Raw genomic sequence first — 26786 nt, forward strand, 5'->3', positions numbered from 1 at the left:
TGATAAAGGCATCTTAATAAATGGATCTTAATAACCTGCGATATGCAGATGATACAATAGTGTTTTCCAATACCATAGGGCTGCAAAACTTAATAAACAAAATAACGGAATAAAGCAGAACATATGGACTGGATATAAACACCAGCAAAACCAAGCTAATGATCATCAGCAAGAAAAACATAACTGGAGCAAATTTGTATGTGAACCAAATGAGAATTGAACGTGTCTCACAGTTCTACTACTTGGGAACTATAATCAATGGGTCGTGAGACAATACCCAAGAGATTAAATGTCGCATCGGAAAGGCAAAAAGTGCATTTTTGACTATAAGCTTTGTGTTCAAGAGCCATGACCTAACCCTAGAAACAAAAATAAGGCTCCTTAAATGTTACGTGTACTCAGTGCTTCTGTACGTAGTAGAAACGTGGACATTGAAGACGGAAACTCTATCAAAACTTCAGGCTTTTAAGCTATGGTTATACAGAAGGATCCTAAAGATACCATGGACATAATAATAATCTTAATGAAAACATGGAACCAAATATTTTAAATATGCATTTCGAGCAATCTATCATTATCTATGATAATAAGCGTGTACGGTCGCGGCGATTCAGGCGAGCGACTCTTTGTTTAAATTTAAAACTACGTTTTTAGTAATATAGAAACCACTTATCCTTGTCAAAATATTTCTACTTATAGATAAAGGTTTAAAACTCGAAACGCAAGCATTCTTCGAAAAATTACCAAGAAAAAAAGTATTTATTTTAATAAGATACGTCTAAAAAAAATTACACGCGAAGCGATTCGGGAAATTGTTTTATTTGTTAATAACAGTTTCCGGCCTACTTGGAAAAATAAAAAAACATTTAAATTTGAAAAATATATAAAATTAAATAAAAAGATTTGGTGCGGTAGAAATGCAAAAAAATTAGTCTATTTATGCTCTGCCTATAAGGTGTGTCGATAGAAACTAGTTTGTTTTAGTCGGTATATTCCGTTTCTAAGCGTTCTTTTAGGGGTAAACCGCTCGCCTATTAGATAAATACAAATATATTATTTTTGATTTAAGTATGAAAAAACTAAATATATACTGTAAAAAACCAACCTCGGCCGCTGCGCCTCTGGAGGGCAAGCCGTAATATTATGATTTTCAAACCTCAACATATGGTATCTGGAGAGTCCTGTTAGATAGACCAGTGACACAAGTGAGAAGCTATCAATGGTTAGATTTGTTATGAACTCAGTATGGTGGGAGTCCACAGGATAAACCGCAGCCTACTTAACTTTTGGACGTAAGCTGCGAACTCTAGATCAAGTTAATCGAGATATTGGCCAAGTTGTAGAAATTGAGAATGTTATACCTCAGATATTTCCATACTTAAAACGCATGGCTGAAACATGGCATAAATCGAAGATGAAGCGTGACAACGCCCAAGATATGATCGACGTTTGAAGGAGCCCAGCCCATTCAAAAAAGGAGATTTGGTATGGACCAAAACAACCGCTCCTAGTCACAGGTCGAAAGTAAGACAGCTAAATTCTACCCGGAGAGAGATAGATCCTATAGGATCAAGCGAGTGGTATTGCCTGTGAGTTATGAGCTTTGTGGAGTGGACACCCCTTCTGCCCTTGGTGTGTTCCACGTATCCACGCTTACACAAGCTAGCCTCAATGACGATGAAACTTCAACGCCCGTAGTGCCGTACTATTTTAATTTTTAAACACCAACATATGGCATCTCGAGAGTCCTGTTAGATTGACCAGTGACCTGAGTATGTGTGGTCTGACCGTTTTGTATATATTTTAGTTTTACAGATGTGAATAGAACAAAAAGACTATTCCCATTATACTTAGGCAGTTAACGTTTAGCTTTTTGTAAAAGAAACCCGATTACACCGATAAAAACTGTAAAAATTAATATTAGTATAACATCGTATTATATGTTCGGCTACTCTACGTATTAATATGTTATAATACTCATTTAAATGTTCCGTCGTAAAATTTAGGCGCCTGTCACTCAAAACATTTATATAAAGCGAAAAGCTTCTTTCAACGTCCACACTGTTTATCGGTGCATACCTACTTATACTTTGTCACTACTGCCAGATCCATATTAATATATTCAACGTGTTCTTCATATAAAATTAAAAATACATATTTTCTTTATCTTTTGAAATCCTTCGTTTTTTGTTAATATATTTTTGAGTTTTGTTAATACTATCTGACCAATTTTTCAAGGGATACTTTCCAACTTTTTTTCAAAACTGTTGATTATTTGGATCGACTAAACTAATTGAATTTGCTGTTTCTCCAAATATTTTATTATTTCATTCGCAAAATAAAAGTTGATAGTGACAAATAAAGGCAAAATTGTTTTAGAATTCTGTTTCAGCTAAAAAATCCTGACAATATTTTATCGATTTTTTAGCAGTATCTTTAAGTTGCAATACGAAGCTTTTAAAATTTTCGATATATTTGGCATAGTATAAAGCTGCATCTCACCACGTACACCACCTAGTTAACACTGATTCAGGTAGTAATGAAATGTAAGGCAATCATTCTCTAAAAAGTTGCTTCCTTAAATGAGTTTTAATGAAAAATGTTTTCCCATTTTTTATCAACAAGTGGAAATTGGTGCCACATAGGCTCAGCAACACGATTTAGCCCATGTGCTAGACACGTACGTACAGTGAATTAGATTTGTTTAAAACACTTAAAGATTTGATGCTGTTTTGATCATATGGTGCAGCGGCGGAAAGCACAACTATTTTATTTGTGGGCACAGTCTTGGAAAGATAAAAATTTGTTAACGGTTCATTTATGAATCTTAAAACTGTATTGTTTAAGTTCTTTTGAGCACACTAAATAACCATTTGTCAAGATTTCTTTGTGATGTACGCTTATGATTAAATTAGCGATGTACCTTACACAAATATCTGTAGTCTCATCCACAGCAATTCAGAAGTAATAATTGTTCCCCACTAGTATTTTATCCGGCACATGTCTTTGACAGAACTTTTCCAGAAAATGATTTAAAACTTTAATTAAATTACTGCTCTTCGCTATATCCTGAAGTTGATTGTAAGGATTGTGCAATTGTTTTGCCTACATTTATTTGTAAACCTTTTTGGGATTCTTAATGTAAATATGTCGTTACATGTTGTACTGTATGGTATTTTTTTCGCATTGTATCTGTAATCAATAATAACATCAATGTAATAAGCTCCTTTAAAGTATCTTAGAGAATCAATGCAGGGTGTTTCCTACTCAGTTTCGTTGCTTAAAAAAACGTAATAAATACTTATATATCCGGAAATGCTTCGTTACAGAGATACGGGATACGTATATGTTTATTTTTCTCTAAATATTTCAGCTAATTTAGTTAAATTATTATTTTTTACTTACATACAAAGCAAGATACGATAAAAGTTGTGATTCTATGAAGTTCATATTTGCAGTAAATTTTTGAAAATACTCTCTAATTTAAAATAACGGGCAGCGATTAGTGTAAATCTCAATATCTGGAGAATGGCTGTTATAGAGACTTCTATGATGTATATTTTTTCTACAATGAAATGATGGAGACATCCATTTTCTGACTTAAAAATGAAATCCACGTACGTATAAATTTAAGGTTCTACAAAAAGTAAAAAAAAAGAGATGTAGGTGGCGCCTTCTACAACTAATCCATGCTGCGGTCATATTCAAATTTTTCCTGTCAAAATACACCCAAATACCAGATTTCATTGAAATATCAACATTATTTCAAATATTATTTGAAAAAAACGAAAATAAATATAAAACTTTAACACCCTGTATTTTTGTAGAATTACGAATACATAGATGCTATTTATAGAATTTTTTTAAGCAGGTAACCCAATCAAATTTTTTCGCATTATTAAGGAAACACTCTTTGGACATGGATAATAACCTTAACTTACCGTCTTTACATATGCTCTACAAAATAATTTACCATGTACGAATGTTAATGCCATTTTACCTATAGACGAAAAGACGTGGACGGGGAAGTCACTGAAGTATTTAAATATAGGTGCATAGATACAGTTCGTAAATCTGTCAGTTGGACATAGGTAATATACATTAAGGTAATTGTGGCAACTGCGCTCTCTCAAGCCCTCTGCTGTGGTCAAGACCACCTGTTGGAAAATCATACAATTCCAGCGGCATGGTTATTTTATAATTTTTTTTAGAATATATAATTATTTTATTATAAATTAATTCTATCATTATATCTCTGTTAGTGCCTTTGTCGTTCTGTGAATTTCGTAATTACCCGACCTTGCCTTACTATTATGGAAATATCGGTAGGTAACTTGCTACAATTAAAGCTTTTACCGAATGAATTTTTTAAATTCACACATATCATTGAAAAATGATTCATGTTATCTAAAAACTGTTATCGACAAGTAAATATTTGCTGCGACGGCGAAGATAGTACCACCATGAAATTCATACTCGTCATTATATTACATTTTTGTTGATTATTGAAAAATAAATGGTCTGGATAATATTTTAGTGGGAATTGTATAACCGGTAAATGATCAATCAATCGGCAAAAATGTTATTTAAAATATGCGAACAGTGTTTCCAATCAGTGTTTATCGTTGTTGTTGTGCGTAAAGGTCGTGGCATATTATCGTGCACGTTGCGTTTCCAGCACATAGCGTTTAGTTTCCGAAAAATATAATTTAAATGGTTTTAAATATGAATAACGCACACTGTCCGGGACATAGGTCGTAACCGGTTGGTAAGGATAATGTGCATTAGATGTCCGTCGTACTCCCCTTGTTGTTTATTTAGGAACTTGTTTGATTTTGATATAGAGTATTTAAAAAAATAATTTTCGAGGTTATTTGGTCATTTATGCATATGTTTTTATTGCTTTGTGACAATTAATCACGGAAGTGATAAACAAGTAGGACTTTTGTACGGAAGTGATACCTCTTCTTTTTAAAAATACTTTTTGGTTTGATATGTATGGCTTCGTTAAATGTAGTATTTTGTTTTTTAACTGAAGGTGAAATTAAATTTAAAACATATTTAAACTGAATCCTATTCATTCTAAAATAATTATTAAACCTATTAATTATTATTAAATTCCTATTAAAAAGAGCCTCGAAAATTATTTTTTTAAATACTCTGTATCAAAATCAAACAAAGACCTAAATAAACAACAAGGGGAAAACGACGGGTATCTAATTAACATTATCCTTACAAACCGGTTACGACTCGTTACGCAGCCGTCGGCATCAGTAAAATATTGTGTTCGAATATACTGAACAAGTGTCTGAAACGCAATGTTCCGGACAGTGTGCGTTGTTCATATTTAAAACCATTTAAATTATATTTTTCGGAAACTAAACGCTATGTGCTGGAAACGCAACGTGCACGATAATATGCCACGACCTTTAGTGTTAATCACTCCACATCCGATCCAAGTGTTTGCGGTTAAAAAACCAGAATATAAATAGTTATAAATAAAAACGTTTTTACTAACAATCGTTATATTTATTATTTGGCAATTAATTATTATCTAATCAAATTATTAAAAAAAACTTTCTATTTTCGTTTTATAAAATAAATAACAGATGGCTCAATGAAATAGACCGCATATTACATATTAAAATGTAAGGAGAGCTATCAAAATGTCATGAACAGATATTATTTTGATTTTTTATTAGTAAACGGCGTATTTACTTTACACCTTGTACAATGTGAATATCGTATTACATTTATTAGTCACATTTTTTAATTTATTGTCTTAAGTAATTGTAGGGTTTCGCTTAGTGTCTTGGGATATTGCCATAGACTCGACAAAGCGCAGTTTCCACACTTACCTCAATATACATTACCTATGTCCAGAGGAAAGATTTACACACTGTATGAGCGGAAATATTCACAAATAAAGATTAGCAAAACTGTCGATGTAATTAAAATTTTTTGACAGGCTTTTAAAATATTCTTGCATTTATTATTTACCATAAGCGTTATGCTCAGAAACCAAGATTTTAATATTAAGCGTCTTCTTTCGCTTTCGCGGTTGCTGGTCTTGAGAGGAAGAGTATTCTTTCTCTTTAGCCGGTCAGCTTGGATTTCGAAATGTTACGGAGAGTTTCACTGTTCTTTTTTGTTCAGTTTTTCTTCGAACTTGATTGTTGAGAGGAAGAAAATGTCTCCTTTCTCCTGGTATTCTTTGATCTGATGATGATCTGACCAAAGTTAAAGAAGGGCCTGAAGTTTAATTTTTCCAAAGCCTTCATAGATAGATTGTCTATTGAGAAAGTCAAAAATTTCTCGTAGTGGAGTACTTTTCAGTCCTGCATTCTCAGGCATCGATTCCTCTTCCTAAATCAGTTAAAGATTTTTTTAGCAGACATTGAGTTATCTTTAATTTCGCTGGTTGCAGCTTTGTAATTCATCTCCTCAGCTCGGAGTCATTTTATTTGCGCAAACTTACGGGGGCTTATATCTGACCTGCTTTTTTCTGCAGTTTTGTTAGAAGAGGATGTATCCCCTTCTTTATCACCAGGAGTGGGGTAGAATCATGACATGTTTTAATGCGATATAGTAATTACGGGTTCATTTTATTTTTATAAGTAATAATTTTAAATCGTTTTAGAGTCAAGATATAACGCAGGCTTGTTATTTATCAGAATGGCATAAATTTGATATAAGAATCCAGAAAACTATATTGGTCATATTAACAAGAAGTACCAGACCCTGTGTTTTAGTTGCAGGGACCTTTGACCTGACATTGGAAACTTTTGTGAAGGTAAGCATTATTTTATTCATTTATTTATATAACTCAAAAAAAGGAAAAATTTATCTACTTTTCATATATTTTTTAAATATTTCCATTTTTATATTCTATAATATAAAGATATAGCTTTTGATATGATATCTGTTGTATTTTATAATAATTCTTACATTTCACATTAGTGGCATAAATTGCTGTTGAATTTTCTTCTTCCCCTAGCTATTGTCGTGGTCTAAATTTTATAACCCTGATTATCCCCATGTCCATGTTCTATCTGAATACGTATTTGCTTATTTTTACTTAAGGCTAGCAATAATTTGTTGCATTTTTTTCTAAACGTTGCATCCATTTGGTGCACTGCACATCTTCCAATTAATCAGGAATTCAACAGATTTGTTATGTATGTTCTCGGTCAAAATATGATAAATCTTTCATTGGGCAATGAGGGTATTGAGCCCTATCACTCAAGCGATAAAGAAAGAGAGAGATCGCGGAGAAATACTTCGCTAAAAATCATGGATTCAGCTTTCCAGGCAGATACAGATAGTACTAGCTGGTAGTAGTGTGGAGACTCCATATCCAGGGTTATGGATAATAGGCCAGGGAAATATTATATATTAAATATTATAAAAAGTATTGAAAACATCTACCAAAACAACAAAATAAAAGTCAGAATAGATGGACAACTTACAGAACCTATAGAAATAGGCAGAGGAATAAGACAAGGGGAGTCATTGAGCCCCATGCTCTTCAATTGAATCATGGATAAAATCATCAAAAGCGCTAACAAAGGAAGAGGATACAGAATGGGAAACAAAGAAATAAAAATACTCTGTTACGCAGACGACGCAATATTGATAGCCCAAGACGAAGATAGTCTGCAAAGACTGGTTCACAGATTTAACATAAGAGCAAACGAATTTATTATGACAATCTCATCTCAGAAAACTTAAACATCAGTAGTCAGCAAAGAACCAACCAGACGTAAAATAGAAATTGATGGCATCAGTATTGAACTAGTAATGGGAATAAATATCTGGGAATTACACTGTCCAGCTATGGAGACGTCGACCAAGAAGTGAGAGATCAAGTTCAAAAAGCAAATAGACTGGCAGGATTCCTTAATCATACTATATGGCGAAACAAACACATTAACACTGAGATGAAGTCAATAATTTATAAAGCCAGTGTAAGACCAATAACATATGCCTCAGAAACAAGACCCGGCACAGCCACAACGCAAAGGCTACTGGAAACGGCAGAGATGAGAGTAATGAGAAGAATTATAAATGAACACAAAATAGAAACAAAGAATAGAATAACCACATAAGCAGAATGGAGGAGACCCGTATCGTCAAGATAGCAAGACACCAATCGGCAAAAGAAGTATCGGACGACTGCGCAAAAGATGGAGTGACAACCTTCCATAGAGGTGTAAATCTATATATAAACAAGCACAATTGCTTATAAAGAGAAAAAGAAGACTACAAATAAGAAAAATTGACTTATATTTCACTTATCTAAAATTTAAAGAAAAACTAAAAAAAGCTTTAGTATCAGTAGGCAACATACGAGCTAAGTGTTTTCATGTGCTTGTGAGAAGTAACCAAGATTATCCTGACGTGATTATTCAGCTTTTATTGCTAAAAATACTTGTTAAAATTTGTCTGTCATTTTATATAGCCTACTCTAGTATCCAACTAAATTTCTACCAATTTGCGATAGTTAAATGAAGTCATAATGCAAAATTGAATCCATGTACAACTTAGATCGTATCTATGGACAGAACTTGATCATCAGAGGGATCCAATGAAATAGTGTCAGCTCTATACCATACACTCACAACATTTAAATTTAGTAATAATGCAAAAATAGTTTGTCTCTTGTATAATAGCTGTAAGCTATTATACAAGAGCTATTATAAACTCCACAGTCATAGGAATTTGATTCTCAAGCATTAGAAAATTATAAATTCTAAAAAAGTTAATAAATTTTTTTCAGTTCCAGGATATTAATACATTTTGCAACGTCTAAAGTTACATGTTCTGAATACTGTATTAAAATAGAAAATTTGTTCAAGGTCTACAGGTAGCCTCGATACTCCAGTTCTTAACTTAACTGCATATTTAAATATTTTATATTTTTTCATGTTAGTGGTGTATGCTTATGACTTACTTTAAGCAAAAGTTTGTGGTCAAAACGCGACATGTCCAATCCGATAACATGCATAACCCAACATATCCAAATTTGAATTGTATCTAAAATAAAACTCCGATGCAGTAGATTTATGGACACCTTTATTAGGAAGTAGCCAACCAAAAATAATATACTTCAATGCAGGTTACTTAGAAAAAAGTTTTTCGAACTTATTTCAATATATTCAATATATGTATATATATATATATGTATATATATATATATATATATATATATATATATATATATATATATATATATCTGTATATTGTACCGTTTTTAAATAAAACGAGCGGTTCTTAATTTATATAAAAGCTATTTATTTATAAATTTACAGCACGAAAATATCTTATCCACTAACTTAACCCATAGAAGATCTGCTTATATATAAAAATTATTATGTACTAGAATAATCTGGAGTAGTCCACCTCTAATTCGTTTGTTTGACGGGTCGATTTCTCCCGCGCTCGATTCATCTGGAATTTCCTCGTCGACTCACGATGCATCATCAGTTCATCTAAAAAGAACAATATGAAACCAAACATCCATAGAGAAGTTACACCAAAAGTGTGTTACCTTACAAAGACATGTAGCAGTCAGTGATGTTAAAAAAATGAAAAAGCTTACAAAGCTGGACATTCAGAGTTAACGTTGTATATAACAATTAATTGAAACTAGGTAAAGTTTGCAATTTGACAAAATTAGCACAGCAAAAGAACATGTGATAAAAATACATGTATATAAAAAATTTTATAAAAAATTAGTAAAAAACATTAAGGTTTATTTTAAAGTGTAAAGAACTAGAAAGATCATTAGATTGCACTTCCAACAAATTTATTTAAAAAATTAGATTTTAATTTTAACTTTAGGTAACATTATTAGTTATTAAAGATTAATAGTAATAAAGATAAAATGAAGTTACCAGTCTTTAGCTTACTGAGTCTCGTTAGTAAATGAATTTACAGGTTTGACGCCCACGCACAACAACGTGAATAGAAGTGGCCTTGATGTCAAAATGACATAAACAGCAAGGCAAGCTACCAACCTCTATGTATTAAGGCGGTATATTCAAAGAATGTGATAAATTTGGTTGACAACTTGTCGTTAAAAAACCAAACAATGAAAGGAAAAGGTGGTTAAGATCACCATTTACCCTACAGTGATTGATCTGTCAACACAGAACAAAGCAAGAGAAGTCAATCCAATATATCATATATTATAATATTATGACGTCACTAGTTAGCCAGCTAACAGGTGAAGATTAATAAAAATTTCCACAATCCAAAGGTTCAAACATTAAGGACCGTAATGAAAAGGATTCTATGAATCAGATTCAATTTAAAATTTTATCAAACAAGTTCATCAAAAAGAACAATTACTTAATTATGTAAAAGTGATATTGACAAATAATTCATAAAAAGTAAGTTGATAAATCTTAATTAAAGAAGGAATAATTTATTTATATTTTATTTTTTATTTTTATTTAAATTTATTATAAGAAAATGTGATAAAGAAAACCCCAATGTGGGACAAAATTTAAGTAAACAACATATCAAGCCTAATTCTGTAAAATTAATGCATGATAAATTTGGCTCAAATTACTAATGTCCGTTCTCTTATTTAGAATATTAGGATGTTTTAATATTGCACACATTTCTAAAAACTGTCTTTTAACGAGATTGCGTTCAGTGCTAAGAATTTTAACTTCATTAAAGTTTACTTCATGCTTAGTGTTGATGGCATGTTGGGCAAGAGCACAAGTATGCTTAGATAAATTGATATCACTGCGGTGTGTCGTAAGACGCCCTCTCAGTGATCTCCCAGTCTGACCGATGTAACATGAGTCACACTCAGCACAAGGTATATGATATATTACATTAACTTTTCCAGAAGGGACAGAGGTGTTTTAGTTTTAGAGAACAAATTCCTGACAGTCTTAGCATTCTTAATAGCAATTTTAACAGGTACGTTGTTATGTTTGTACAGTTTAACGAGTTTCTCAGTAACTTGAGGAAAATAAGGTAAAGAGGAGTAATGGGTAGTTGGATTCCCAAGTACAGTATTAGGCAGAACAGTGTTATTAATTGAATTATTTGATATTATTCTAAGTTGGTCACCATTGGGTATATCATTTAAAGAAGAACCATAGCTTTGAGCGAAAAGGTATTTATTAATAAGGGAGGATGGATAGGAATTCTCAATTAGAATATTTTTAAGTAATTGCAAGGATTCCCTTCGATTAATCGGATGTATCAGTCTATTTAGCCTGCAGCTTAAAGCTTTAATAAGGTTTAATTTATATTTAAAGGGATGACAAGAGTGGTAGTTGAGAAACCTATTAGAGGCCATTGGTTTCCTGTACCAACTTGTAGTAAGGGTGTTATCTCCCATTCTAATGACACGCATGTCTAAGAAGGGAATACTATTTGTGTTAGAGTCCTCAAGTTCAACAGTGAACTGTAAATGAGGATCAAACTCATTGAATAAAGACAAGGTGGCCTGAATCTTGTCTGGAGGTAAGGCTAGTAATAAGTCATCAACATACCGTTTAATAAAAGGGATTTGGAAATCTAAAAGACCCAGACGGTCAGATACTAAATCATCCAGTACATAATTAACTAGGATGGGAGAGATTGAGGAACCCATAGGTGTCCCAAAAATTTGAAGGTAATATTTGTCATTGAAGACCAAAAAATTAGTGTCAAATATTAATTGTAAAAGTTCTGCAAATACATCCCAGGATACAGGACAGTTTGGTTGGATGGAGTTCCAGTGATTTCTTAAGGAGGTAATAACGCTCGAAAGAGGTAAATTAGTGAAAAGAGATACCACATCAAAACTCACTAAAATGTAGCCTTGTGGAAGTTCAAAATTATTAATAAATTCACTAAAATGAAAAGAATCAACAATATTAAAGTTGTTATTATAATTATAAGATTTAGATAAGATGTCAGTTAAAAATTTTGCAATATTAGTATTTGGTGAATTAATGGAGGAAACAATTGGCCTCATGCTCAATGTGGGCTTATGTATTTTAGGTAGACAATAAAATCTGGGAGCATATCCATCATAATTATGTAAAAATTTTGCAAGTGGTTGATCTATGATCTTAATATTTTTTAAGTGTGTAATGAATTTATTTATTTTATTTGTAAATTTAGAGCAAGGGTTGGTAGAGAGAGGTTGATAGTATCTATCATCATCTATCAATGATTGACTAAGATTAAGATATTGATCTCTATCCATGAGGACAGTAGCATTCCCTTTGTCACTAGTAAGAACGAGAAGATTAGGGTGAGTTTTTAAAAACGATACCGTCTCCCTGTAAATCTTATCTAACTCCGATATGGGTTGTCTAGGGCGATTAGAATAGTTCAACAGAATATTATTGGAAGAAGACCTAAGAGATAAAAGGTCAGAATTGTCAGCATGTGACAAAATATTTTCCACATCTGCTAAAATTCTACTAACAGAATAATCTCTGAAAGTTGGCTGTAAGCCAAATTTGGGGCCCAAGGATAACAATTTGAGAATGTCCTGAGGAACCTCAGTACTAGATAGATTTTTAATCCACTTGGGATTAAATGGAATTTTTTTAAACTGGGGAGTGTCTAAGTTATTAAGCTTCTTACGAAGGTGTGCCATGGATTTATGATATACAAAATTAAATTTCTTATGTAAAGATGACTCAAAAGTGTCCAACAAATTGTCAGGAAGGTGATTATCAAGAAAAGAAGTGACATTATTGATTTGAGAAATAATAAATTTAATATCAGTGTGAACCTTAGAAATATGGAAATTAAGTAATCGTGTATATATATAGGTATATATATATATATATATATATATATATATATATATATATATATATATATATATATATATATATATATACATATATATATACATATATATATATATATATATATATATATATATATATATATATATATTGTGGCTTATTCCCATTTAAATAGTAATTACTTTAAAATGCCACAAGAAAATAGCTTCAGAACAATATATATATATATATATATATATATATATATATATATATATATATATATATATATATATATATATATCATCAACCTGTATGCCTCCACTGCTGGACATAGGTCTCTCCCAGCTCTTTCCATATGTCTCTGTCTTGTGCGGCTTGCATCCAGTTATTGCCAACACGCTTCAGGTCACCAGTCCATCTGGCTGGTGGGCGTCCTCTGTTCCGTATTGCTTCTTGTCTTGGTCTCCACTCTAAAATACGTTTTGTCCATCGGTTTTCTGATAATCTGGTGACGTGTCCTGCCTAATTCCATTTTAGCGACGTGATTTTTTCGATGGCGTCTGTTGTTCTTGTTCTACAACGTATTTCTTCGTTTGGGATACGGTCTCTGAAAGAGACACTTGACATCTGGCGTTCCATAGCCCTCTGACTTACACGAATCTTATTCACCACCTTTTTTGTGAGTGTTAATGTTTCCGTTCCATAAGTAAGTACAGGTAACACACATTGGTCAAAGATTTTCCTTTTGAGGCAGATGTATAGATCCGATTTAAATGCATAGTTTAAGTTACCAAACGCTGCCTATGCGACGTAGGAGCTCACATGTCTCGTTATCTCTGCCCAACCGAATTTCATGTCCTAAGTACTTATACAATGTAGTCTGCACAATATCCCTTTCATCAACAGCAATATTTCGATTTAGCACCAAATTAGTCATTATTTGCGTCTTGTTCATATTAATCTCTAGTCCGATCTCAAAGGAAGCTTGATATCTAATTTTTCAAACATTATTATTGCATCATCCATACGATCGGCTATAAGGACGATGTCATCTGCAAATCTCAAATGACTGAGCTTCTCTCCATTTATGTTGATACCAAATTTGTTCAGATGTGTCTTCTTACAAGTATGTTCTAAAGCGTCGTGAATAGTCTTGGAGAGACGATGTCTCCTTGCCGTACTCCTCGCTGTATACAAAATTTATTTGTTTCTTGTTCAGACAGTCTTACGCTAGCTGTGGCATTTTGGTATATATATTTGATTATGTTAGTGTTGCAATGGTCTATTCAGCATTCCGTCAATGCTTTTAACATTTTGTGAGGGTTTATGGTATAGAATTCTTTCTCGTAGTCGACAAATATCAGTGCCAATGGTTTGTTGTATTCTGCAGACTTCTCTATCAGGTTCTTTATCACTATGGTATAATTTCACTATTTGAGAGAGTGAGTCATCGTTTAAAGCCCCAGAAATGCGGAAAGCTGTTTGGAAATCCAGTGACGTACACTTACTTTTATTTTAACGTTAATTATATTTTATTTTTCAAATATTAATGTTCGAAATAGGCCACAATATATTTATTTACAAGTTTTTACTGACGTTTCGATCTCTATATCCAAAGACCGCTTTCAAAGATATAAATGGTAGTTATATTTATTTTATTTGTTTATTATTATATATTTTTATAATCTTATATTGTTTATTTTCATTTTTTTTTCTATCTTTAAAAACGGAATAGAGATCGAAACGTCAATGAATTAAACATGTAAATAGATATATTGTGGCTTATATCCAACCTTCTCCCTAAAAATACAGAATGCCACAAACAAGCAGCTATAGAAAAATAAATATATCTGTCATTTGTATGTTTGAAAACGGTTTCTTTATAGAGATCGAAACGTCCGTAAATTAAACATTTGAATAAATATATTGTGGCTTATTCCCAACATCATTTCTAAAAATACAGAACGACAAGCGAAAAGCCATAGAAAATAAATAGTACTATCATTTGTATAATTGAAAACGGTCTCTGGATATAGAGATCGAAACGTCAATAAATAAACATATGAATAAATATTTTGTGGCTCATTCCCTACATTCCCCTAAAAATACAGAATGCCACAAACAAAAAGCTATAAAAAAGAAGTAATTTTGCAGAAAGTTTACTGATGCCAACCGGCTGTCGCGGAAGTTACGCTAAAACGTCTTTTGACGTGACCCGTCCTTAAACAGTTACACAATGAAATTTTTTTAAAACAAATTTTAAGACAGTTTTCACACCACCCCAGAGGTATGTCTTGTGGCGCGATACTTTTTTTAAATGGGTGTTCGCCAAGAGCCATATTGTCTTATTCAATAAAATGAACAAAACACTTAAACAGTATAAAACAAAACAAAATAAAATCCTATAAAACAAAATAAAATTCTATAAAAACAAAATAAAAATAATGTTTGATGTGTTTAAACACAAACACTATACACACTTACAATGTTCTTCTCGTTTTTTTTGTTTTTGGTTTTTTTTATGCTGATGTTCTTATTAAACTATTAGAAAATATTATTCGCTGTCTAAACCTGAAGATGCAGTGCTGCTATCGCTGTCATTATCTTCACCACCTGGTGTAATTATAATTGGCTCTAGTAAAACTTTGATATGAGTGTCAAGTTCCCACATACGATGTTCTTCTTTAATTATGTGGCCTATACATTTAGCCCATTTCGCTGGAGTTACATGGAGGATTGCTTGAATCAAAAGTTTCTTAATTTCGTTTAATTTGAACGTTTTGTTATTGCGTGCTACATCTCCTTTCACTTGCTCCCAGATAAGTTCAATGGGATTAAGTTCGCAATGATAAGGTGGTAGACGCAGAACTTTGACACCATAATCTTTTGCAGTTTCATCTACAGGATATTTAAGATATTCAATTTTCCTTAACCGTGCAATGTCAAGGAGCTAAATTTTGAGCATTGATTCTTCGTATGCAATCCCCTTTTCTGTAAGCCATTCTTGAATCCTCCCTTTCAATTTCTTTAATAATCACCTGTTTTTTTCAACTCAAATTGAAGAAAACCATCATCAAGAAACCCTGTATCACTTCCTATATGGGTGACGATTAAACGCCGTCCCTTTCCTGATGGAGCTTTTAATCCTGTATATCAGCCTTCTATAAATGCTTCGCGTTTACTTTTGACATTTAAATCTTGCCAAACTTTTCCAACTGTATGACCTTTTCCAACCTTGGTTAATCCAGGTTTCATCCAAATAACATATTTTGCGTCCAGTGCTGCGAATTTTGCGTATTTCTTCTAAATATTTTCTTCTCCGCACAATAATTTTATTTTTTTCTAATAGCATACTTTTTCTGTTGAGTTTTACATATCTAAAGTTCATTTCACGCATGGTCCTGGTTAAGACTCTACGAGATATCTTGGGTAAGGAGTCATCGTTTTCGAGCTCTTGAGAAATATTTTTTAGTGTTGGAATTTCATTCCGAAAATAAAATGAATGAATTTTTCGACGTATAATATTCCTTGTCTCGTCATTAAAAAAAAATTCTTTTCCTACCTCTAGTTTTACCTTTTTCTTGCTTTTTATTTTCCGATGTATTACACGATAAATACAGCTAACGGATACTTTTGTTAAACTGCTACAAATGTCGACCGCTTGGCTAACATTTAATTTCATTTTTCTGCCGACAATTGCTTCATAAACGTTTCGTATTATTACCTTCTCTTCGGACGTTAACATTTTCCGTCTCTTTTGCGGCATTTCATTTTTGGAATCAACATCAGAATTTTGCAGTCTTCTCTTGGAACAACTCGGTTTTTCGTCCAACTCCAATAAAACTCAAACCAAATAATCACAGAATATAACTAAACATTTACTATAAAACGACAAACTATAACACTCGTATTATCAATAACACGTTTTATCAATAACACAAACTTATCGCATAAAATACCCTACTCTCAGATACGCCAATGTAAATAACCTATTGTTAATGGGCACTCGCTCGACAAAAACTAGTTTGACGGCTTTCTGTGGATCTGAATTGAAACGGGGTTCCGTCGCTAATTCCAAAGTTGCCAAACGATTGAAAAATATTGTTTTAAAATATCGATTTTTATTTTATAAATTTAAATATGTAACGAAACGGAACATATAAATAAAATTTATTTCATTACAATTTTGTGCTTAATTTTTACTATTGAAAAGATCAGGTTTTTTTGTATTTTTATGACGGTAATAATCGCTGCATGGAAGAATACAGGTTTTGTATGACCATAATTACTACTTGTGAACAAGAATTGGCTACACTGTTCGACAACTTCTGGTCAAGTCTACTATAGAGAAGCACAAATAAATATACTACTTTATATATTCTGTAATTTCTTATGAGGAAACGCAAATTGCAATCGAGAAAACAGGCAGTTTTCGAGGGCCGCTGTGTACATTTAAATTTGAGGATATTCCGCGTTTAAACTATGATATCACTCTTCTAAATTGAGGGTTTCTACTTTAGTAAGTCGTCGTTAGTGCAGTATCCCGATTTAAACCCAGCCTGTTTTCTAAGCTGATAGAATTTACCGTCCAGTCTTTTTTTGATAATTTTTGTGAAAAGTTTATATATATGAGAAAGCAAACTGATATGGCGGTAGTTTTTTTAAGTCTGTTATGTCTCCTTGCTTGTGTAATAAAATAATTACTGCATTGTTTCATCATTGAGAAGGAGTTTTTTCCTTAAATATGTATATATATATATATATATATATATATATATATATATATATATATATATATATATATCGTACTGTATACCATATAAATTTTAAACATGTTTAAATGTTTATATATATATATATATATATATATATATATATATATATCGTACTGTATTCCATATAAATTTTAAACTCCCGTAAGATCAAAAGACATACTTAACTATTTTTCTTTTGTTACAGATTATTAAATCTTCTTATTCTTACATGACCGTATTAAACACAATGTACAGCAAGTAAGCTTTGCAAAAATGTTTAGCAGCAGATATTTCTCTACACTATAATTAAATATATTATACAATGCATGACGTTTTTTTATTACACTCTCTTAGTATTTACTTATTTAGTAATCAATTTATACACTATATTAATTAGTACATTACAAGTTTCAAGTTCACATCGTTTTACATTGTTAACAATTTAAGAAACCATTCTAATCACTAAATCACTTTGTAGGAAAGTTTTAATAAATAGAATAGAAATCAAAGGTTGTTTCTATTTCATATGTATAATCAATAATCATATGCTATGAAAAATATAAGTTACTAAAACTTTTATTTTACAAACTTAAATTAGCTTCTGGAGTCGATCGCGAATGGATTCAAAATTGACCTGATGGAAATATTCCTGATTTCTGAGTCAATGTGATGTTTAGCGAGTGTTACTGATACATTCCTTTTGAATGCCTGTTTCATATATTATAAGATAAGTTACGATAGTAAAAATTTCTTTGTAAAATAGCAATATTTAAATTATATACACAATACTTATATACACGATTAAGTGTAAAATACAAAATATTATGATTGTTAGACTATAAGCAGTGCTCTCCAATAAAATTTAAGAATGATAAACTGAAATCTGTTTTTATTTCTAGATATTTGACAATACATGGACCCATTATGATACCAGACTTCAATCACGCTAAGAATAAGAAAAAGATATACAAATGTAATAAATTGACCTACGAGAATATCAAAGCATTTCGAGATTCTTTTTTTGCAATGCAAAAAGGAAAGTATTCAAGATAGCTTTATTATGAAACATACAGTAGTAATTCCACGCAGTAGTCGCCAAAAAAGATCAGCTGGAAATGGAAAAGAAAAAAAAATAAATCTAAGATTTAGACTCTAGAATACAGAATATCCTTTACAAATATGCGATCTATGGTAATGTTGCTCAGGAAAAAAGAGATGGTGACCACATTTCTTACAACTTCAATGAAAGACAACAAGGGGTTATAAAATACATCAACTCTCTAAAGTGTTTAGAATCGCATTATTGTCGTATCAATACCCGTCGAAGTTATTTTCGTCTGATTAGAATATGAAAAAATTAGCAAATATGTACAACGCTAAAGCCGGTGAGTCAAGCGCGATGAGACAAAATATCTCCAAATAATTGCTTTAGCTGTATATGGACTGAAGGTACCTATCCAAAAGGTTAAAATAAGATAGCGTCATATGTATTTCATTGTCTGCAATCTTCATCGCAAGTTAAGAATGTTAAAGTTTTTGCAGATGACTGCGGTGGTCAAAATAAAAATAAAACTAGGATTGCTATGCCACACAGAGGGCTGCTATTTGCTCCTAAGAATGTTGAACTACTACTACTATCGGTTCACAGCGTTCTCCGACTCCTAACCTAAGAATCTTGAAGAGATATAATTATTATTTCCAGTACAAGACAATTTTTTTATACCACCAGATCATTTATTCGATCTTTGCGACAAAGAGTTCAACAAAAAAGAAATTATCGAGACTCCAGATGGCTATATTAAAATAATTGAAAAGAATGCTACAATAAGACGACTTGGCATCGACGTGGATATTTTTGAATGGAACCAAAAGGCAGTAGATCATTTTAAACCTATTTCTCAATGGCACTTTAAACTTCAGCCTTTAAAAAAGTTCCAATTTAAACAAGCAGCAAAATCTCAGCTCATGATTCTCGTTCAAGCAGAACAGTTTTATTACCATTCCATTGGTAATTTTAAATCCATTATGAAAGGGAAAGAAAATGTTTTAAGTATTAATCCTTCAAAAGTGACCAAGGACAATTCCTTAGTAAACAAGAAAAAGTTGTCTGACGTAAAAAGACTTCTTGAATTGCAATTTGGGATTGATTGGCAATCTAATCCATGCTTAAAGTTTTGCGTCAATTGTTTTGCTTCTCGTGAAGGACGTAGTAAATTTGGTGCAGAAGTGGAAGAATAAGTTATGTAGCATAACTGAAGAAGCGCCAGAATTATGTGTCTAAAATATTTTTAATTTAGAATGTAATAAAACCATCATGCAATATATTTTTTACTCAGTTTTTAATTATTTGTTATTACTGTCAAATTAAAGTAAAATGAATAAACTCCATAAACTGAGATGCAAAATTAAAAAAATCTAGCTTTTTTAAGCAAAACAGATAAAATCCATTTTCATAATAATAATTGAAAAACATAGAATTTTTTGAAAACTCAAAATTTCTGCACAATAGTTTACTCAAACATCGTATACAAACATCTTTTACATATTTTAAACATACAATATCTAAATATGAAGCGACCACATTTTTGTGCCCTTTTCTCAAAAGTTACATCTTTGGACTTAACGCGTTTTGCTTTTAAGCACCTCAGTAGTGTGGTAACTGAAATTAAAATAAGATTACAAACTCTTAATAGAAAACATACACCTTTCAACAAAAGATATATTTTATTATATTATAACCATTGAAATAGTCGATGTTTGGTTAATTATGAATTTGACTAGCTCTACGGGTGTAACTGTGTTATGATAATGGGAAGAAACTTTTGTTGATTTAAAAAAATAATTGATATTCGAAACAAATCTCCTGACACAGTCTATACAAAACCGCAAAATTTGATATTCGGTTACATCATTTTTAAGTTTTAAACTACGCAATAATATTTATATTTAACTTTTTTAATAATTATAAAAACATACTAAAACATCGTTGTTGCACAATAAATCTGAGTGTAATAAACATAATGTGAAAAAAATTGCAAGCTATTCTAGCAAAAATAGGTAAAAGCAACGGAAACCAACATCCCACCACACAATCCGAATGAAGTACTAGCCTTCGGTTTTCTTTACTCGTGCAAATTGTTTATCTATTATAATAATGTTATGAAATGTCCAGAAATATCTTATCTAGAACCCATTACAAGGTCTTTTGTAATACACGTTGAAATGCGTTGATGATATAAACTGCTTATCCAAAATTAGGTAAGGTTAAGGGTAAAACATTTTTTTCAAATATAAATAGAAAACAATTGTGTCCTTTGGAATGAAATAATAAAAAATTTAATATATCAGCTCTTTAGTTTGTGTCAAGAATCAACGATCCTAAATCCTATCTGTTATGTATTTAATGAGGCACCGACTATTGTACAAAACTATTTATTAAAAGATACAGTGGTTACAAACATACATTATGGATGGATCCGTAGACCCACGGCGTTCCATCACCTAACCTCACTATCGACCCCTAGTCTTTTCCACAGTGTCTCTTATTCCGCTGCCGGACTCATATATAACATCTCCTCCTTCGTTAGAGATCAAGTTTAATGGGAGCTTTTACTAGTCTTCCAGAGCGCGTTCTAATATTGCAATCATTGGATGTTTCATCACTCGGTATAGATGTGTTTGTTTCTTCTTGTGATGAACTTGGAATGGGCTGCTTCGGTTCTAATTGAATAGGCTCGTTTTTAAAATTTGGATTCACTGGGATTTCAATTGTAACACTATCACGTAACACTGGCACATCATCACTCACTATAGGAGGTTCTGCTTGAGCTTCGTTAGAATCTGGGATTCTATCTTCACCTCTGTCTTTTCTCATATCATTTGCGTGTGTAAATTTAATTACACTTACTACATACTAGATAAGTACAGTAACTTAAAATTTTCATAAACTTTCCTTTCTGCCATAATTTTGTTTGTTTGTTTTAAATATAGACACTTTCATTTACTTTATACCATGTATGCCCATTTTTAATTGGGATAGATGCATGCTTACTATTATGACAAGAAGGTTTCAACATATTAAATCTAGTTCTAGGACGCACTTTAAAAATACTTTCACTTGGAGAAATCCCTGTAGCTCGTTGTAGGAGTTGTTCTATAAGAGAATAAAAAGTTTTGAATTTTCTGAATAACCAATCGTTTATTAATCTCCTCTCTCTTCATAGTCAACAGGGCTTTTTCCAAATTTTTCTTTACTATTTGAACACTACGCTCCGCAGCACCATTACTTTGAGGGTGATATGGAGGTGTCTTCAATGGTTTAATTCCATTTGCTTAACAAAATGACACAAATTCACTGGAATTGAAAGGAGGTCCATTGTCTGAGACTAATTCGACATGAAGACCAATTACAGTAAACATATCTCTTAATTTTAATATAGTTTCTGATGCCTCTGTACCATTTGACATTAATTTTACATCTAACCATTTTGATTTCTGATCGATTAAAATTAAAAATGTGTACTTAAATTTAACAAAGAAATCTCTATATACTCTGTAAAAGTTGTGTGGTGCAGACGGCCAAGGACATAATTCCTTGCTTGAATTTGTGAAATTTTGACATTGTTGACATACATTACAACATGATATGAATTTTTCAATATGTTCATTCACATTTGGCCACCAACAATATGAACGTACCAACATTTTAGTACGAACAATACCATTATGTTGTTCGTGAAATAAGTCTAACACCTTATCTTGTAATTGATTTGGAATAACTACTCTATTTCCCACTAGGATACAATTTTGTCCAATTGACAATTCATTTCTACGTTTAAAGTATGGTTTCAAAGATTCATCACTCACTTTCCTAGGCCAACCTGATAAAATGAAATCTTTTACTTTTAATAACAACAAATCTTTGTTTGTTTCATTTGCAATATGACACGCGTTTAAAGGCATTTGATCTACCAAACTAAAAGAATACAAATAGTCTGTAATTTTTGTATTATCACTACAGGGTAAACGTGATAAACCATCAGCATTGTTAATTGCTGCCCCCTTTTTGTACTGAATATCGTACTGATAACCTGACAGAGTGATAGCCCATCTTGTAATTCTTGCAGCCGCTGAAATTGGAATTCCTTTATTTTTTCCAAAGATAAACTGTAATGGCTGATAATCTGTAATCAGTATAAATTTACGACCATAAAGATATTTATGAAATTTATTTAAAGCAAACATAATAGCAAGGGCTTCCCTTTCTAAATTACTATACTTTTGTTCTGTACTAGACAGTGTACTTGATGCAAACATGACAGGTTTCTCTACATGACCAATTTTATGACTTAAGACACAACCGACACCATAACTACTTGCATCACATGTGACATAAATTGGAAGAGATGGATCATAATGAGTAATAACACTATTAGATGTTAACTACTTTTTACTTTCTTGAAATACTTTATCACATTCAGGTGACCAGCTACTACTGAAATTAATATTATTTTGACACAGTTTGGATAATGGTTTTAATTTGGAAGACAACATCGGGATAAACTTTCCATAGTAGTTTAGCAAACCTAAATATGACTTTAATTCAGTTGTATTCTTTGGTGTTGGAGCTGAGTTAATTGCTAGTATTTTTTCTTCAGTAGGATGTATTCCTTTGGCATCTAGAATATGACCTAAAAATTCTACATTAGTTTCGAAAAATTTACACTTATTTACATTAATTTTTACATCATAGTCATGTAAACGTTTCAACACTTTTCTGACATTCTCATAACAATCTATAAGTGACTCACCATATACTAGAATATCATCTAAGTAACATTTAGTATTTTGTACCCCTGCCAAAATACTATCCATCACCGACTGAAAAATACCTGGTGCAGAGGTGATACCATAAGTTAGTCTGGTGATGGCAAACAAACCTAGATGGGTGTTTATTACTAACATTTTTAGTGTATTTTTACTGACCTTTAGCTGTTGATAAGCACCTTTTAAATCTAAAACCGTAAAGTATTTATGTCTGCTTAGACATGCGAAGATATTTTCTGGTAATGGTAATGCGCAATGATCACTATCTAAGACTTTGTTTAATGTTTTTTTAAAATCTACACAAATTCTTAGTTCCTCAGACAATTTACTACTAGGGGACTAGCCCAGTTACTGTAACTGACTTTTTCTAAAATTCCTTACTCCACTAGTTTTTTTATTTCCAATTCAACTTTATCTTTTAGGGCAAATGGCATATCATAGGCCCTATGAAAAATGGGTTGCGCATTTTCTTTTAAATTTAAATCAATTTCAAAACCCTTAATGAATGAATTATTATTCTCATCAAAATCTGATTTAAATTCCCTTTTTAATTGTGAAATTAAACTTGAAGTTTCAAGGTTTTCCAATTCCAGCTGAATAAACAAATTCATTATGTGAACAGTTAACTATTTGTCTCCAATTAGGATGCAATACATTTAACCAATTCCTACCCAACAGTGGAGTAAAATTATGTTTACTTTCTAAAATGACAATAGGTAATTTTATAGTATTGTTTTTATGTTTTACTAATACATCAGTTTCTCCCACAATTTTTACTCCCTCGCCAGTTAATACCTTTAAACAATACTTAACAGAATAAATATTTAAAGCTGATAAAAACTTTTTAAAGTCCTTTATATGAATTACTGTACGACATGCACCTGTATCAATGTCAAATAAAATTGAATTACCTTCTACTTCTAATACTATTTTCTCTGGAGCTGAATTTTCAGGTTCCAATGAAGACAAGAAACCTAGAAATAATGAATTTTCCTCCTCAATTTCATTATGTATATCATATTCTTCTAACAAACTAACTTTCGAACGACATACTGCACTTGTATGTCCCACTTTCTTACAACTGAAACATTGCCATGCTTTGGCTGGACATTTTGATGAGTTATGTTTTCTACCACATCTAAAGCATGACTTGGGTTGGACATTACTTCTACCAGTTTGCTGGCCATCATCTTTCTTTACTGTAGCTTACCTCTTTCTGAACATTACTTTATCTAACTTCCCTTCTATTGCCGCTACATTTTCCTGTTCCATCCTTCTAACTTGACCTTCTGTAAGTTCTATTGACAAGGCTATCTCATAAGCTCTTTCAAAGGAAATGTTGTCTTCTGCCAGGAGTTTACGTCTTATTTGGACTGATCGTACACCACATACAAACCTGTCTCTGAGACATTCTTTCAAAAATTGCCCAAATTTACAATATTGAGCAACACTTTTCAGTTTTGACACAAAACTTTTAATATCCTCCTGAGGCTCTTGATTTGTATTGTAAAATTTATACCTTTCAGCGATAACTAACCGCTTTGGACTATAATGTTCAATCAGAACTCTTTTTAACTCCTCAAATGTTTTTGAACTTGGTACCTCTGGTGCTAATAAGTCTTTTAAGACACTGTAAGTCTCTCCGCCAATTAAAGAAATCAATAATGGAACTTCCTTGACTTTTTCCACTACATTACATATAAACAACTGCTCAAGTCTCTCTATATAAGAGGTGATATCACTTTTCGCAGGATTGAACTGCTCAATGTATCCAATTAACGACATTTTTCGACTTTTGCGTGGATTCTTTCTGTGACTCGTCGCCAAATATGTTATGTATTTAATGAGGCACCGACTATTGTACAAAACTATTTATTAAAAGATACAGTGGTTACAAACATACATTATGGATGGATCCGTAGACCCACGGCGTTCCATCACCTAACCTCACTATTGACCCCTAGTCTTTTCCACAGTGTCTCTTATTCCGCTGCCGGACTCATATATAACACTATCAACGCAAAAGCTTAGTACAAAATAACAAAATTAAAAGTGATAAAATTGCTTGTCTTGACTTAAAAAAAGTGATGGAGTTTAAAAGTCAAAAAATCAATTATTTTTCAATAAGTAGTTTGTCCTTACGTATCTAATGATTTGGCAATTGTTTTAAAAAATTGAAGGATATTAGAATACCTTCCAAAACTACTAGTAGTAATTATTGTAAGAAACGAGTCCGCCTCTAGATGAGAGTGGCACGCTAGTTACAGTTGAGGCTCCACCCTCCCCGTAGTACTTGTAGTGCTACACGACCACCTGCGCGTTATCCCTTTGTGGGCGAACTGGTGTGCGCAGTTAAGAATAAGGTCCCAACCTCATACGTTGGATAGGTAGCCGCCGAGGAGGCGGTAATACAATAGCTCTGTCCATGAGGCTAGACGGTTATGAACTTGCATTCCTTCACACAGAAGATATATGGAATGAGAGTAGAGTGGTTACACGTAAGTTTGTCTCGGATATTAAGAACGCACACCATGCATACGCTTCTGCGATCTTGACGTCTCAGTTTATCACCTCTTCTCATTTCATCCCGATTAGTCGCCGCTAGACAGCAAGGGTGGCGCAACAGAATAAAAACCCTCACTTAATCCTAAGAAAGCAGTAGTAGTCTGTTTCACAAAAAGATTTAGATAACATCTGTATGCCCGCTCTGTATGACGATATAGTCAAAGAGGCGAATAAGGTCCAAAATCTAGGAGTAGTATAAAAGAATCGACTTATATGTAACGGCCACCTGGAAATAATATCCAACAAAGCAAAACTTCCCCTTTAAACATGTGGGAACTCATGGGGTATGAAACAAAAATGTATGTAGTAGATTTATATGGCTGTAGTCAGATCTATGATTAGGTATCTAACACTGATATGGTGGACTAAATACCAACAAAGGACCACTATAGAGAAGCTGAATCAGCTTTAACAACATGCATACTTAATCATAACAGGAGCAATGTCGACTACCCCAACTAACCACATGGAGGTTATACTTAACCTCCCTCCATTATATATGAAGAGTCCAGGGGAAAAACCCCGTCATCGACATTTTTGTGTAAAATGGACAGTGATGATGGAAAGTGGAGTAATGATGGTGATGAGACGAAGCCCTCAACCAGCAAGAAACAGAAGGAAACAGGTAGAGTAACAGATGTGATGAAAGTGTTGAGAGCTGTAAGCCATGAACTCGGGCCAGATTGTTGTTGCAGGATGCTTCGCTGTTTTGAAGCAATTCCTGAGGATCAGCGCAAAAGAATCATTCGCAAGTTCAATGCGATGGGGGATGTAAATAAACAAAATTCGTATTTAGGCGGTCTCATTAGTGTGTTGCCGGTGATGCGAAGAGGGAAAAATGAAAATCAAACTAAGTACAACACAGCTTCCTTTGCCTACAAAG

The 26786-nt window shown here is 32.4% G+C and overlaps 2 protein-coding genes across 2 annotated transcripts in view; one reads left to right on the top strand and one right to left on the bottom strand.

Annotated features, from left to right (window-relative positions):
* The window catches only part of LOC140435958 (odorant receptor 85b-like), a 100050-nt gene extending 82160 nt beyond the window's left edge, over positions 1-17890 (top strand). The window contains exons 7-8 of the mRNA XM_072524669.1: positions 6641-6793; positions 17718-17890. Coding sequence (XP_072380770.1) covers positions 6641-6793; positions 17718-17774 — 210 coding nt within the window. The 3' untranslated portion in view covers positions 17775-17890. The remainder of the gene's footprint in view (positions 1-6640; positions 6794-17717) is intronic.
* Positions 17891-21095: 3205 nt separating this feature from the next.
* On the bottom strand, positions 21096-25123 carry LOC140435959 (uncharacterized). Its single transcript, XM_072524670.1, has 6 exons — positions 24549-25123; positions 24250-24476; positions 23323-23526; positions 22966-23211; positions 22211-22695; positions 21096-21425 (listed from the first exon to the last, which is right to left on the bottom strand). The coding sequence occupies exons 1-6, from the start codon at positions 25121-25123 to the stop codon at positions 21096-21098; spliced, it is 2067 nt and encodes a 688-aa protein (XP_072380771.1).
* Between the last annotated feature and the right edge of the window lie 1663 nt (positions 25124-26786).

Source organism: Diabrotica undecimpunctata, chromosome 3 (genome assembly GCF_040954645.1).
Source record: "Diabrotica undecimpunctata isolate CICGRU chromosome 3, icDiaUnde3, whole genome shotgun sequence".
Lineage (NCBI taxonomy): Eukaryota > Metazoa > Arthropoda > Insecta > Coleoptera > Chrysomelidae > Diabrotica > Diabrotica undecimpunctata.

What these genes read in the sequence shown, in the direction of transcription:
- LOC140435959 (XM_072524670.1), bottom strand. Translation starts at nt 25,123, where the DNA reads ATGTCGTTAATTGGATACATTGAGCAGTTCAATCCTGCGAAAAGTGAT. An exon ending in AATAGTATTAGAAGTAGAAG is followed by an intron (nt 23,527 to 24,249) that starts GTAATTCAATTT and finishes TTACGGTTTTAG; the next exon opens with ATTTAAAAGGTGCTTATCAA. An exon ending in TGATAAAGTATTTCAAGAAA is followed by an intron (nt 22,696 to 22,965) that starts GTAAAAAGTAGT and finishes TACTGATTACAG; the next exon opens with ATTATCAGCCATTACAGTTT.